A 15305-nucleotide genomic window follows, 5' to 3' on the forward strand; every position below is an offset into this window, starting at 1 on the left:
ATATGACACAAGTGACACCCAATCACCTGACCAAGTTCGAAGTCCATGAGTTCTGCGGGGCACCCCATTCTTCTCTCTCACGATGACTACTGAGGTCGTTGATAGTACCTGGCAGTAGGTGGCAGCACAATGCACCTAATATGAAAAACGTACATTTTTGTGGGCGTCTGGATACTTTTGGTGACATAGTGTAGGAACTTTCCTTCTCATATATATCTCCCTCCCCTCCTGCGCTCCATGCTTTTACAAACATAAATTATCTTAATTTAGCTCTCTTTACCAAATATACTGAGATAGTTTACCAAATAACATTTCCCAGAGATCATGTGTCCAATATATTCAAAATTTGTTTAGCGACTGAAAAATTATTTTACTACTATTCCTATTTTTAAGATTCCAGATGTTCTGGTGAAAATATACCTGCGAACTTCAGACAGCTTTGAACTGCTGCCTTGTCCTCTACAACTTCAGACATTACTTTAAAGTGGGGCACACGTTCCATTAGTCCCTCAGTAACTGTTCTTGCTCCCAGGGATGTAGCTATACTGCAACATCAAAAATCCACATTCAGTTATTAAAGCTGGCAAGATATGTAAACAAAACTACTGCAACATTTTTGACACTAACCTGGTTATTTTTTCCATTGCAACAATTTGTGAAGCTTTCATAGATAGGTTGAAGCAATGGGCACCATATGTTTCCATTGCAAGGACAGGTACATCTTGCCAGCCTAAAGAAAACACTAAATGTGTTTAGATTATTTATTGGAGAACAAAACTCCAGTTGCACCCAAGTTTTTTTTAAAGCCTTTGTCACTTTTATAGTCGATGTATATTATTGTGTTGCAACAGAAATTTTTGTTAGATCACAAATGATATTTCCAGTCTAACATAAAGATAACAAGCAAGAAACATGAAAAAAAAAAGGCGCGCACACGCGCACGCGCACACGCACACGCGCACGCGCACGCACACGCACACGCGCGCACGCGCACGCGCACGCGCACGCACACGCGCGCGCACACGCGCGCGCACACGCGCGCGCGCACGCGCGCGCGCGCGCGCGCACGCGCGCGCGCACGCGCGCGCACACGCGCGCGCACACACACACACACACACACACACACACACGCGCGCGTCTAATCACACCTGAATGTATTCTGATAAGTCTCAGTAGGTAAATATAAACTCATAAAATCTTGTAATCCCTGCTTAAAAGTTCTAGTGTAACTACGTAATTTTCACATTGATATCTATTGAAGTGCCTGTGTTGTTCTGAAGTACAATGCAATGTTCCTCCAGGAACTTCTGAATAATACGGGCCTGCACTGACAATAGGCAAGCAATTTTCAATTCGAATGTCTCCCCTGTACAGATTTACGCACCATGGATGTAAGAGTGCAGGTTGTAGACTCATTGTAGACAACATATGGAAGGTTGGGTCTGCCCATGGGCCATGCTTGGATAGCTAAATGGTAAGACGACTGCTCACAATAGGCAGGAAATAAGAGTTTGAGTAGTGGTTTGAAACAAATTTTCACTGTCTGCAAATACACTTCAAGTCTTTTACACTGATGTTAAATTCAGGCTTTCGCAACCCATGATTGCTTAATCAGAAAAGAGGGAAGGAGAGTGAAAGACGAAAGGATGTGGGTTTTAAGGAAGAGGGTAAGGAGTCATTCCAATCCCAGGGGCGGAAAGACTTACGTTAGGGGGGAAAAAAAGGAAAGGTATACACTCGCTCGCACGCGCACACATATAGACACAGGCAGACATATGTAAATGCATGTCTGCCTGTGTCTGTATATGTACGGGTGGATGTGAATGTGTGCGTGTGTGCGTGCGAGCGAGCGAATAACTGTCCTTTTGCCCCCCCCTAAGGTGTCTTTCCGCTCCCAGGATTGGATTGACTCCTTACCCTCTACCTTAAAACCCACATCCTTTAGTCTTTAACTCTCCTACCCTCTTTCCTGATGAAGCAACCATGGGTTGTGAAAGTCTGAATATTTGTGTGTGGGTTTTTATTTTATTGTGTCTATCAACGTACCAGTGTGTGTGTGTGTGTGTGTGTGTGTGTGTGTGTGTGTGTAAAAAAAACAGATCACTAGTTACCATATAGTATAGGCACTAAGCGGTGAACAGTGATATCATTCTGCAATGTAACAAATGCATGTGGACAGCAGTTGGTTAAGTTGCTAGAGGAAGGAATGTAGAGAGCAGGAAGAGTACAAGTGGAACTTACATGTTCTAAGGTAGGAGAAATACATTAAGAGATAAGCATTAGTGTCAAAAGAGTGAGCTATGGTGGATTAAAATAGAGACAGGTGGTTTGAGGGGCTGTTGTGGGTGCTGGAGAAAGGAATGGGGTGGATGGAAGAGGGACAGGGCAAGTGGAGGGAGTAACTGAGAGACTGACACCAGGAGTGTTATAGGAACAAAAGACAAGTTGCAGGTGGAGTTTCCATCTACACATTTAAGGGAAAAAACTAGTAGTGTGGGTAAGGATCCAAAAGGCATTGGCTGTGACACAGCCATTAAAGTCAATCACATTGCATTTCATAGTACCTGGGTAGTTCAGCTAGCTTTAGGTCACACTTGAGCAATCGAAAATTTTTGGAGTCCTTTTTACATCTGCATTTACTGGTTGTAACAAATTTGGTATATTACTTGGCAATTTTGACAGGTGGCCCTATCTCTGATGGGGTAGCACACAGCGATGTCAGGACTGTAATAGAAAATAGGATAAAGGTATTATTTCTGAATCCAGCCCAAGTGTGTGACCTATGTAGAAGGAAATTGGAAGCATGATGGGCATAGACAGAGAAGGGTACTGTGTAGATGATGGAATACCACTTTGTGACGAGTAGGATGGATTGTGACAATTGATAGTTGAAGTCCTGGAAGGTTAACAGGTGTAAGAAAATCATTATCACAAGTCACAAGAGATCTCTTTCTGAACAAGGTTAGGCTTAGAAACCTTCAACAAATCTTGCAGCATACTGAGAAAGGAACTACTCTCCATGAATAGCATGGCTTCACTCTGAGCCCACATCATACATATGTAAGTTAATTTGATGAAGGTGAAGGGTTCCAGATTCTGAGTAGCTTGGAAATGTGTGAAATGGTTGACACTGGCCCTGCAATGAAAAACTCAAAAATGGCTGTAGGACACTGTGCTGTGTTGTTCTCACCTTCCTTTCCTCTATCCCCCCCCCTATGAGATCAACTTAACAATCATTTCATACACCATCAAAACTGACCCTGACATGAAATCATCCTCTTTGCTGATGAAGTACCACCCGTTACAGCAATTATATTAAGGAGGACATCAGCAGGCTGTCTGATGCACAAAGCTATGGGACTTAGTGCAGTGATTTCAGAATTTTGAAATTCCTAGTTTTTTCTTAAAACATATATCCTGGAATCTGTGCCTATTCTCACTCCTACAACTCTGAGCACCCACGTCTTGTATGCTTCTCAAAATTGTTAACCCCCATGACTTGTGGTTGGTTGCTATGCTCCTCTTTGCACTTGGAAACCAACACCTTCATCTTCCTTTCCTGACCCTCTACCAGCTGGTGCTCTGCCACTATTGATACCACATCCATCTACACAAACACTGTCAATGTTCATGTCTGCACCACCACCACAGCATTGTACTACCATCAACATTTGAATGTCTCCAAACCTCCTTCATAGTAACCATGACCAACTAAATCTTTATACACAACTACTTCTCCTTCCACCAGGAATTCAAATCCAGCAGAAGTGATCTATTCAATACAATTTTGTAGAGCCTTGTCGCTTGTGGATGATGCATTTGTTGAGAGTAGTAGTCTCTCACCCACCTTGTTGAACATCCTTTTGAGGCCTTCAGAGACCAAAATCATCATCCCAATTTTGTTGAGAAATAGCTCTCAAATTTCCTGTATCCTTACAAACCTCTCTCTCCTCTCATACCTGCTGATCAGCTACCAAACATCATCTCTTTGTCACACAGTGCCATCCAGAAACATAACTACTAAATCATGTTTACTGCAGGGCTAGCCAAGTTCAAAATAAGGAATATCCTGTCCAAAATTATTCCCACACTCCAAAAAGTGGATTTCAGCTGCCCATCCATCCTGCACGATATTCTTACCTATCTCTCAGCATAACATTTTATGTCTGATAATGAACAGATAATCCACTACGATGAATGGCCATCACTAAATTGTGGGTGAAGGCCAATTGGACCACACACTTACTATACTATGTGGTCAATTGCAAAGGCTGCATCACAATCTATTTTATTTGGAGTTCATCTTCTAACACTGGCTTACTGAACCGAAGAGATGGGAACTCTGTCTGTAGTATACTCTTTGCTTCCACAATCTCTATCAGTCGCTGTACTTCATCTGTCCCGCCCCCTCCCCCTCTGCTACTTTTTTTACTCCACTCTAATTCATGCATTCAATTATTTCCTTATTCCTTTGTGCCTTTCTTCTTCTCTGGATAATTCAGTTCCCCTTTCATGGAAAAGTTCCCCGTGGCAGTCTCACCTACTTGTTTCACATCAGCATGATTTTTCCGTACCAGCCTTCTGCTGAATCTCGTTCCTCCCTTGCCCCCTTTATATTCCACTGCTAACCACCCCAGTCAAGATTGAGGATGGTAAACACCTGTTGTCATCAGCCAATAGTATAACCCCACTCCCTTGTGTGCGTGTGCGTGCGTGCAGTATTACTATAGTAGGAGCAAGAACTTGTAAGCTTGTGTAAATGCTGTTTTGTGTTGTGTGCTTCTATGCACCCTGCATCAATCAGCTATAGGTGGAGTGATTGCCTTTGCCTTATTCTATGTATTAATCTCTATACAGCCCGTGAACAACAATTTAACTCAATACATATGTAACATTTGTGTAATTAAATTGATTAAAACAAATATATTAATTTTGTAAAGTCATTTTCATAAATGTTTACCAAAACTTTATAATATGAGGTGGAATCCAAAATTTTCGGGACTGGTGCTGCCATCTGGAAAGTAGGAGTAGTAGATCTTTGCACCACTAGGTGGCGAGAGCTGCATATCTGATGAGTCAGTGTGCGGAGTGGCATTCAGCTGGGAGGATGTGTTGTGTCTGCGCAGTGCTTTCCGTAATACTCTGTGTTTGGTATGTGGCAATTTTACGATGGATCCGTGAACAGAACAGCGTGTGTGTGTATCATATTCTGTGCGAATCTTGGGAAAAGTGCTACGGAGACACTTGGAATGATCAAGTGTCTGGGGAACAAAGCAACAATCATCCCAGTGGAAGAGCCCGTGCTCTCAAAGACCCAAAAAAGCGAGGTGAAAAGCAAAGTGAAGAGCATGATCATCGTTTCCTTTTATACCGAGGGAATTGAGCACAAAGAGTTCGTACCACCCAACCAGTGAATTCCGCGTACTACTGTGACGTTTTGCAACGGCTCCATGAAAACGTGTGGCGATGACGGCCCAAACTTTGGCATCAAGGGAACTTGCTGCTGCATCACAACAATGCGCCCTGTCACATGTCCTTGCTCAACAGGATCTTTTTGGCAAAAAACAACATGGCGGTTGTATCCCACCCACCGTATTCACCAGATTTTGCACCTTGCCACTTCGCGCTATTCCCAAAACTGAAACTCAAGTTGAAAGGCCATAGGTTCGACACTCTAGAGAGGATTCAAGAAGCAGTGCTGGCGGTGATAAACACCCTCAAAGAACAGGACTTCCAGAGAACATTTGACCAGTGGCAGAAGCACTGGGACCGGTGAGTACGTGCAGATGGGAACTACTTCGAGGGTGTTGGTGACCATTAATCCAACGGTAAGGTTTTCAACAGATGGCAGCACCAGTCCCGAAAATTTTTGGTAATACCTTGTATTTAGTCAATGGCCTTCCCCGAGTGGTGACACCGGTTTCAGTTAGATCACCGAAGTTAAGTGCTGTCACGCTTGGCTAGCACTTGGATAGGTGACCGACCAAACCTGCCAAGTGCTGTTGGCAAGTTGGGTACACTCAGCCCTTGTGAGGCTAACTGAGGAACTACTTGATTGAAGAGTGGTGGCTCTGGCCACAAAAACTGAAAACGACTGGGAGTGTGGTATGCTGACCACATGCCCCCTCATATCTGCATCCAGTGATACCCATCAGCTGCGGGTGACACGGCGGCCAGTCGGTATCATTGGGCCTTATGAGGCCTGTACTGGTGGAGAGTTTTTCTAATATTTAAAGGTCAAATTACATACGAACAGTTTTAAACATTTCTGTTGAATGTTTGTGATAATTACTAAATTCTTTCGAGTTACAGGTATAACAGAAACTTTGGTCTCATCCTTGTTTGCAGGTGATAGGAAGAGTTGTTGTATGATGAAGTGTGCAGTGAAATCTTAATGAGACATGTGGTGAGGCAATAATCTACAAATTCATGAGTACAGAAGATTCAATGATGATAACTGTTTTTATTTAGTAGTTAGTAAACCATCAACTTCACAAACCTAGAAATAACATATTTCTTTCCAAAGTATCCAAATAACATAATACCACATTGTTAGTTGCAACAAGCAGGAGCCATGCTTTGTCGGTGCTGCACATTTTAGTGACTTTGACTGAGATAAACTCACACTGTAATGTTCTTCTTCGGCATGCCAGTGTAGAAGTTGAAACAGAAACAGCTAAGTGAAAAATTCGTGCAATCCACACATTTATTTATATATATGAAAACTGACTTTGGAATTCTCCTTTGTGTGAGACTGCATGTGTACAAGATACATGTGCAGATTTGAAATTCTAGATTTGTATATTTTACTGTGCACATTGCTTCCATTTGTACTGTATTGTGAAATTTCGAACATTCACAAGTGCTGTGATAAACACATACTGTTATCGTCAATTGTATGCTTTAACTTCTTTGTGCTCTTTTAAAAGTTTTGAGACCAGTAGGTGTATCCTCATTCAAAACAACAGTTATCTAATTTCATTGTATAATTACATCAAAACAGATTATTTTTGAGAATTTTCAGATGTTTACAAAACTATATTTTTGAAAGTTACTGGTACGAGTGCTTTGGATATGCAACTAACTTCGTAGCAAATCAGCACGAGTGGTTCACGTTACTGCTGAAGAATAGCTCACTCCCTTACTTCATTATCTACCAATGCAAATAAATGTGCATTTTTGAGAATTTTTGGAAGTTACCATTGTCCTGTCCGTAATCTAATTTGTAGTAAATAAGCATTTGTAATTTAGTTACTGTAGCAGATATTTTAACTAACAAATTGTGTTACATCTAGTTTTCCCCTAAAGAGGAGTAGCCTTATATATTATCCACATTTATCATTTTAGGAAACTAGTAATTTTTACCACACATTTTTCTGTTGCCTTAATAGAAATATTGTTTTGCATATTTGCTTCCATTCTTATAGAGAATTGGCAACTTTTTAGCTCAACAGATTAAAGGATAATCAGCCAGCTTAATTTAATGCTCCTACCACTGATAAGGAGAGTGAAATAAGAATTGGTGTCAGTGGTTTTGAGAAATAGCTGTAATTGTTAAAACTGAACAAAGCTCCAGAACTCAATTGAATCCTTATCAGATTCTATACTGAATCTGTGGCGGAGTTAGCCCTGTCTTCTAACTATATCTATCGTACATCCCTCAAACAAAAAACTGTTCCCAGTTCATGGAAAAAGGCACAGGTCACACCCGTCCACAAAAAAGGTAGTGCAAACAATCCACAAAATTACCATCCACTATCCTCGACACTGATTTGTTGTAGAATCATAGAACATATTCTGAGCTCAAACATGATGTATTTTGAACAGAATGACCTCCTCCAAGCCAACCAGCATGCATTCCGTAAACATACATAACGTAAAACCCAAATCGTACTTTTCTCATATGACATACTGAATGCGTCGTATCAAAACAGGCAGATAGATGCAGCATTTCTTTATTTCCAAGAAGCATTTGACTCTGTACCACACCTATGCTTATTGTCGAAAGTACAATCATATGGGGGCATCAAGTGCAATTTGTGACTGGATTGAGAATTTTTGGTAGGGGCAATATGACAGTGCCATGCAAGTACTTATGGCAAAACTGTGGATGTGCTTACAGATTTTTCCTTTGAATGTGAACTGACTGGGTGTCAGTATGTGGTTGGCTAGGAGGATTAGTAAGGGGGTGATGGGTTTGAAGAACGTTGAGAAAAGGTATTGTTCCGTGGGCCTGGAGGATGTTGATGTACAAGGGCAATACAGCCACAGTAATGAACAAGGGGTCTGGTGGTAATGGGACAGGAAATGTGGAGAGGTGGTGAAGGAAGTGAATAGTGTCTTGAATGTAGGATGGGATGGGATGGGATGCAGATTTGAAGACAAGTGTCCATTCATTTAGTAAACCGTCAGTCAGGCCATCTGTTGTCACCTGTTCACGTCTCCAGAGTGGCAAGTTATGTAATTAGTTTTCTTGTATTTCGTTAGTAGCATGTTTCTTAAATTTTGTGCACTTTTTTATTTTTTATTTATTTATCTATTTATTTTTTTATTTTTTTAAGAGGCTTAATCTTGTGTTTTGTAAGTGTGTATGCAGGCAGTCTGTAGCACAGTTTTCATTTCCTCTGAACACTCAGTCATACAGCTCATTATGGAATCAGCATCCATTGATGACACATCAGGAGCGTAACAAACCTGCATATTTAGGTTTCTGTTTGATTTTATAGTTTACTACTTCAGTTAATCTTGGTTAGGGCGTGTGTATGCTGTGAAGGGATGCAGGAGAAGCTGGCCACAGTTTGCAAACAGCTGAATGAGGTTTTGGCTACAATCAGTAACCTTCAGGCTACTGATTCCAGGTGCGGAGGTGACGGAGAATCTGGTGTGTTGCACGGGACAACCCAGGTGCTACTTGTTTCACCCATGGGCTCTGCTTCTGAGAAGTCTCCAATTGTACCAAACATGGTGGATCTGCCTTCACAGCAGGGTGAGTGGTGGATGGTAACACATTCGCGTCACTCAAGGCAGAGAGTCGTCTAGCCTTATCTATACGCCATATGAATGGACATGTTGCCATTCCTACAGAAGGGTTTGAACAAGCACATGTGGGCGAGTGTTTGCTAGTTATCGGAAGCTCCCTGTTAGGCGTGTTATGGAACCCCTTAAGATAGCATTCAGGGCTGGAAAGAAGGCAATGTGCACTCGTTACATCTGCAGTGGGCCTCATCTCGGATATGGAGGTGGCCTTGTCAATGGCTATTAAGCATGCACGGTGCAGCTATCTGCAAGTTGTGGCTCACAATAGCACTGACGGTGCTGTTGCATGGATTTTGAGGCCATCCTCAGTTCATACAGGCATACTGTTGTTGTCTACTTTGGCCCAAATAAACAGGTATTTATCAGCATTCAGCTTCTTCTTTCTTCTTGTAGACAAATTAAAGGACTTGTCTGGAACAAAGGTATCATTAGGAAACCTTCGCCAGTAGCCCTGTACTCTCTGCTATACTCAAAGTCTTCCAAGCCAAAATGTTTGCATCAGGGAAAGCTGCAAGGCCACCATAATCTGCATGGTTCTATTAGCAAAGGTTCCCTATGGTACCTTGGTTCCGGACAAGCCATTTAATTTGTCTACAAGAAGAAAGAAGAAGCTGAATGCTGATGAATGCATGTTTATTTGGGCCAAAGTAGGCAACAACTACTGTAAAATAAAGATTACTGGTGACTGCATGTTGTATTATAGACAATAAAAAATTTCTTCTTTCCTTTTCTAATTCCATATCTTTCAACATAAAAAATTCACTTATTTACACATTAAAGCATGGTTACGTGCTAGGCATAGTGTGATTTTGAGGGAGCTGATATGTTTCGTCTGGTAACGAGGCACTTGGCTACCTTAAGAGAGCAGACTTAGCCTCACATGGGGCCTGGGCGGTGCGGTGCCTCTAGTTTTACTAGGCAACGCGCGCGCTAAAAAAGCCAGGCTGCAGCTGGCTGAGCAGCCTTTGCTCGTAAGAGCCTGCTGAATATATTTAAAAAATAGTTTTATTTAATCCAGCACAGCTTATCACGTTCCTACTACTGTTTGCTTTGAAACTCTTGGGTTCTCTTTAATGACTGCCTTGTTCGATTTGAGATTTTCTTTTCTTATGCTTTCTTTTCTTATGCTTTCTTTGTAACTGCAACATCCTTTGCTGTTTGCAAAAGCACTGTTGTTGAATAATTTTTCCATTCAACTATGTTTGTGTAATATGAGGGTTGCTCAGGCAGTAATGTCCCACATTTTTTCCCAAGCCAATGATGAAGTTGCATATGAACTATTATGTACCCTCTCCCTGAAGTTTCATAGGTGTGCACCAGAATTTGTTTCCTTCGCTAAACAGTACAGCAGCAGCGATATTCCCAAACGGTGTCTGTAAGTGATGTATGTTAAAAGCATTGTGTTTTCATTGAACTTCTCAGTGTGGGAAAGAAACTGTGGGGAGTATTCAAAAATGTTTGTGTGAAGCATATGGAGTATCTGCAGTTAACAGGAGTACAGAAGATGCCACCACAAGTTGGTTCAGCAGAGATCCATGATTTCGAGCAAGAACGACTCCAGCCACAGTTGTCACACCTGGACTGTTGCAGCGTACTTATGTTCATTCTTGAGAATCAACACATTATAGCTTGGAAATTGGTGCTGATGTTGTCTATCAGCAAAGGAAGCATGGATGCAATTATCCACGCTCTTCGATACTCAGAAGTGTGTGTTATGTGGGTTCCATGGTTTCCTATGGTGGAACCCAAATTAAAAAAGTTTAGAATTGCTGAAACTTTTTGAAATTTAAGGGGAGGCCTTCTTGTTCCAGACTGCAAAAGGTGATGAAACTTGAGTTCACCATTTTCAGCCTGAAACAAAAAGACAGTCACTGGAATGGCTTCTTCCTCACTCTCTACAGAAGAAAAAATTCAAAGCAATTGCTTCCACTGGCAAGATGATGATGACTGTTTTGGGACTGTGAGAGTGTGATACTCATTGTTGTGATGCCAAGAAGCAGTACCACTAATTTGAAGGCATACATGAACACATTATGCAGAATTGGCTCAGGTGACTGGTAACACAGGGGGGTTATGTAGGGATTTTACTAAAGAGGATCAGGTAGTGATTGTGGGTGGGGCTGGCAATAGTATTGACAGGGATGTGGAGTATGACATAGATAGTGACCTGGAAAAGATAGCCACTCAGACTGGCAACACAAATGTGCATTTCGTGGGACTGTTTCAGAGTAACGATCGGTCTCATTTTAATACAGCCATCAGGCATAATAACATGAGACTTGAGGGTGCGCTGATGACAGAAGGCATGAGTCACATTTCAGTGGTGTCGATGGAGTCTATCAGCAGGACGGGTTTCACTAGACATGGCCCGCACCTTGACAGGTATGGAAAGGGGAGGTTGGCAAAGCTTGTAGGTCGCAGCATAGGTGGGGGTGGTGTGATCACTCATGGGAAAATTCCTGTAGTTGTGGGTGTTAGAGCGGTACCTTTTTTAGATTGAAGTCAGCTGATAGGTATTCCTGCTTAAAGGAAGTCTCTCTAACAAAATTTCATCAAAATATACAAGGTATTAGAGATAAAGTTAGTGAACTGCTTATAGATGTTGACTGTGAAATTATTGGTATATGTGAACACTTCTTAAATAAGGAGATAATTCAGAGGCTTCCTTTACCAGGATACAGGTTGGCTGGCAGCTTTTCTAGGAGCTCTTTGCGGTGTGGGGGAGTAGCCATGTATGTGAAAAATGGTATCCCATTTGAGTCAATTGATGTTTCAAAGTACTGCACTGAAAAGGTGTTTGAATGTTGTGCAGGTGTGGTTAAATTTAATGGAGCTAAACTTCTAACTTTCGTTATTTATAGATCCCCAGATTCCGATTTCACAACATTTTTGCTAAAGCTAGAGGAGGTTCTTGGTTCACTTTATAGGAAATACAAAAAGTTAGTTATATGTGGTGACTTCAATATTAATTGTATAAGTGATTGTGCAAGGAAAAGGATGCTGGTAGACTTCCTTAATTCATATAATCTTATGTAAACTGTATTCTTTCCAACGAGAATGCAAGGGAACAGTAGAACAACCACAGACAATATTTTTGTTCATTCCTCATTACTAGAAGGGCATTCTGTTAGCAAAAAGGTGAATGGCCTTTCAGATCATGATGCACAAATTTTAACTCTAAAAGATTTTTGTGCTGCAACACATGTTAAATACAGTTATCAACTTTTTAGGAAAGCTGATCCAGTTGCTGTAGAGACCTTTGTAAACCTTATCAAGGAACAAGAGTGGTAAGATGTTTATAGTGCTGATACAGTAGACAATAAATATAATGCTTTCCTCAAGACTTTTCCCGTGCTCTTTGAAAGTTGCTTTCCGTTAGAACATTCAAAACAGGGTACTAGCACAAACAGGCAGCCTGGGTGGCTGACTAGAGGGATAAGAACATCTTGTAGAACAAAGTGGCAATTATATCAAAATGTTAGAAACAGTCACAATCTAAATGCAGCAGCCCATTACAAACAGTATTGTAAGGTGCTTAAAAAGTTATTAGGAAGGCAAAAAGTATGTGGTATGCAGATTGAATAGCTAAGTCTCAGGATAAAATTAAAACCATATGGTCAGTCGTAAAGGAAGTGGCTGGTCTGCAGAGACAGGTCGAGGATATAGATTCAGTGCGTAGTGGGAATGTACGTGTTATTGATAAGTCACATATATGTACAGTATTTAATAATCACTTTCTGAATATAGCAGGTGAACTAAATAGAAACCTAGTCCCAACAGGGAGTCATATAGCGCTCGTAGAAAAAAGTGTTCAGAGACTGTTACCTGAAATTCTCCTCCACGATACTGACAAGAGGGAAATTGAGTTAATAATTAAATCACTAAAAACCAAGAACCCTCATGGATATGATGGGGTATCTAGCAGAATACTGAAGTATTGTTCTATGTGTGTTAGCCCAGTACTTAGCCATATCTGTAACTTTTCCTTTAGTAGTGGTCAGTTTCCTGACCAATTAAAGTGGAGCCACTTTATAAAAAGGGAGACAGGGATAATGTTGACAATTATAGACCTATTTCTATGCCATCGGTGTTCGCTAAAGTTATCGGGAGGGTTGTATATACAAGGTTACTGGAGCATTTAAATTCGCATAATTTGCTGTCAAATGTACAGTTTGGTTTTAGAAATGGTTTAACAATTGAAAATACTATATTCTCTTTTCTCCATGAGGTTTTGGACGGATTAAATAAAAGGTTGCAAACGCTAGGTGTCTTCTTTGATTTAATGAAGGCTTTTGACTGTGTTGACCACAAGATATTACTGCAGAAGTTGGACAATTATGGAGTAAGGGGAGTAGCTCACAATTGGTTCGCCTCTTGCTTTAAGAACAGAAAGCAGAAGGTAATTCTCTGCAATAGTGAGAGTGGTAGTGATGTTCAGTCCCAATGGGGCACTGTTACGTGGGGTGTTCCCCAAGTGTCGGTGCTGGGGCCACTGCTGTTTATTATTTATATAAATGATATGCCTTCTAGTATTACAGGTGATTCAAAAATATTTCTGTTTGCTGATGACACCAGCTTGGTAGTGATGGATCTTGTGTGTAATATTGAAACAGTATCAAATAATGTAGATCATGAAATAAGGTCGTGGCTTATGGAAAATAATTTGATGTTCAATCACATTAAGACTCAGTTCTTACAGTTTCTAACTCACAATTCAACAAGAACCGATATTTTGGTCAGACAGAATGGGCGTATTATAAGTGAGACGGAACAGTTCAAGTTCCTAGGCATTCAGATAGATAGTAAGCTGTTGTGGAAAGCCCATGTTCAGGATCTTGTTCAGAAACTAAATGCTGCTTTATTTACCAATAGAACAGTATCTGAAATAAGAGACAGTTCAACACAAAAAGTAGTCTACTTCACATATTTTCATACCCTTATGTCATATGGTATTAATTTTTGGGGTAATTCTTCTATGTGTGGTGTAAGTTTGAGAACCTCTTGTCGACCCCTATTCAATAGTCTGGGAATTCTGACATTGCCCTCACAGTATACATTTTCTTTAATGTCATTTGTTGTTAGCAATATTAGCTTATTCCCAAGAGTTAGCAGCTTTCACTCAGTTGATACTAGGCACAAATCAAATCTGCATGTGGAATGCACTTCCTTGACTCTTGTGTGATAGGAGTGCAGTATTCTGCTGCATCCATTTTCAATAAGCTACCACAAGAACTCAAAAATCTTAGCAGTAGCCCAAATTCTTTTTAAGTCTAAACTGAAGAGTTTCCTCATGGCTCACTCCTGCTATTCTGTCGAGGAGCTCTCGGACCAGCTGACAAATTAAGCAAATTCCAGTGTTACATTGTTGATTTTCTTTATTTAAACTTACGAACTGTCGCCTGAATACGTTTCTTATATTTCATTTTATCTGTTTCTACTATCGTGTTATAATTTCATGTATTGACTCATTCCATGACCATGGAGACTTCTCCTTAATTAGGTACCATGGAACAATAAATAAATAAAAAAAAAAATTAAACACACACAAAAAGCACTTCCAGTGACTTTGGTACCATAACAACACAGGGGATGTTTTGATTCAACACGATAAGGCTCAGCCGCACATTAGGACTTTTGAACACACAATGAAATAGGGTTGGACGGTGATAACCAGCTACCTTATAGTCCTGGCCTACCTCCCTAAGGCTGCCACTTATTTGGGCCATTAGGGGATAGCTTTCATGGAAGACTCTTTGAGGGTGATGAATAGGTGATTCACGCAGTGAAAACAATGGCTTTGTCACTAGAACAAGGTCTGGTACCAACAGGACAAATATGCTCTTGTGTTTTGCTGGAGGAAAGCCACAGAACTGGAAGAGGATTACATGGAAAAATAGTGTGTGTTTGGAAAGCATCATTCTTTCATGTGTGTAATTACATTCTGGGTGGCACACTTCCATTTTTAATATGCTGAAATTGTTGCTTAATAATAGTCAACCTCCCTATTTGTCTCACCATAATCTATATTTCTGACTTCCCGTATGATGCATCTGCCTTTTTCAGTCATTGAATCTATTTATATTCTGCATCTTACAAATCTATGACCACATCTGAGTATAAATTGGTCTAGGACTGACAAATCCTGTGAAATTTCTTTACTATTTGATAAAATTTATTAATTAAATTTTTAGTTCAATCTTGCCCTTGCTAATTCCAATTTTTATTCACTTTTTTCTGGAAGAATATGTTAAGGGCAAGCATTTTGTCAT

The 15305-nt window shown here is 40.6% G+C and overlaps 1 protein-coding gene across 3 annotated transcripts in view; it reads right to left on the bottom strand.

The window, feature by feature from the left end:
- LOC124613083 (L-serine dehydratase/L-threonine deaminase-like) overlaps nt 1–15305 on the bottom strand; it is an 87707-nt gene that overhangs the window by 8514 nt on the left and 63888 nt on the right. For all 3 annotated transcript variants that reach the window (XM_047141669.1, XM_047141671.1, XM_047141670.1), the window contains exons 6-7: nt 628–730; nt 421–545 (exon numbers count right to left, since the gene is read on the bottom strand). In XM_047141669.1, the coding sequence (XP_046997625.1) occupies nt 421–545; nt 628–730 (228 nt within the window). The remainder of the gene's footprint in view (nt 1–420; nt 546–627; nt 731–15305) is intronic.

This window comes from Schistocerca americana, chromosome 4 (assembly GCF_021461395.2).
Source record: "Schistocerca americana isolate TAMUIC-IGC-003095 chromosome 4, iqSchAmer2.1, whole genome shotgun sequence".
Lineage (NCBI taxonomy): Eukaryota > Metazoa > Arthropoda > Insecta > Orthoptera > Acrididae > Schistocerca > Schistocerca americana.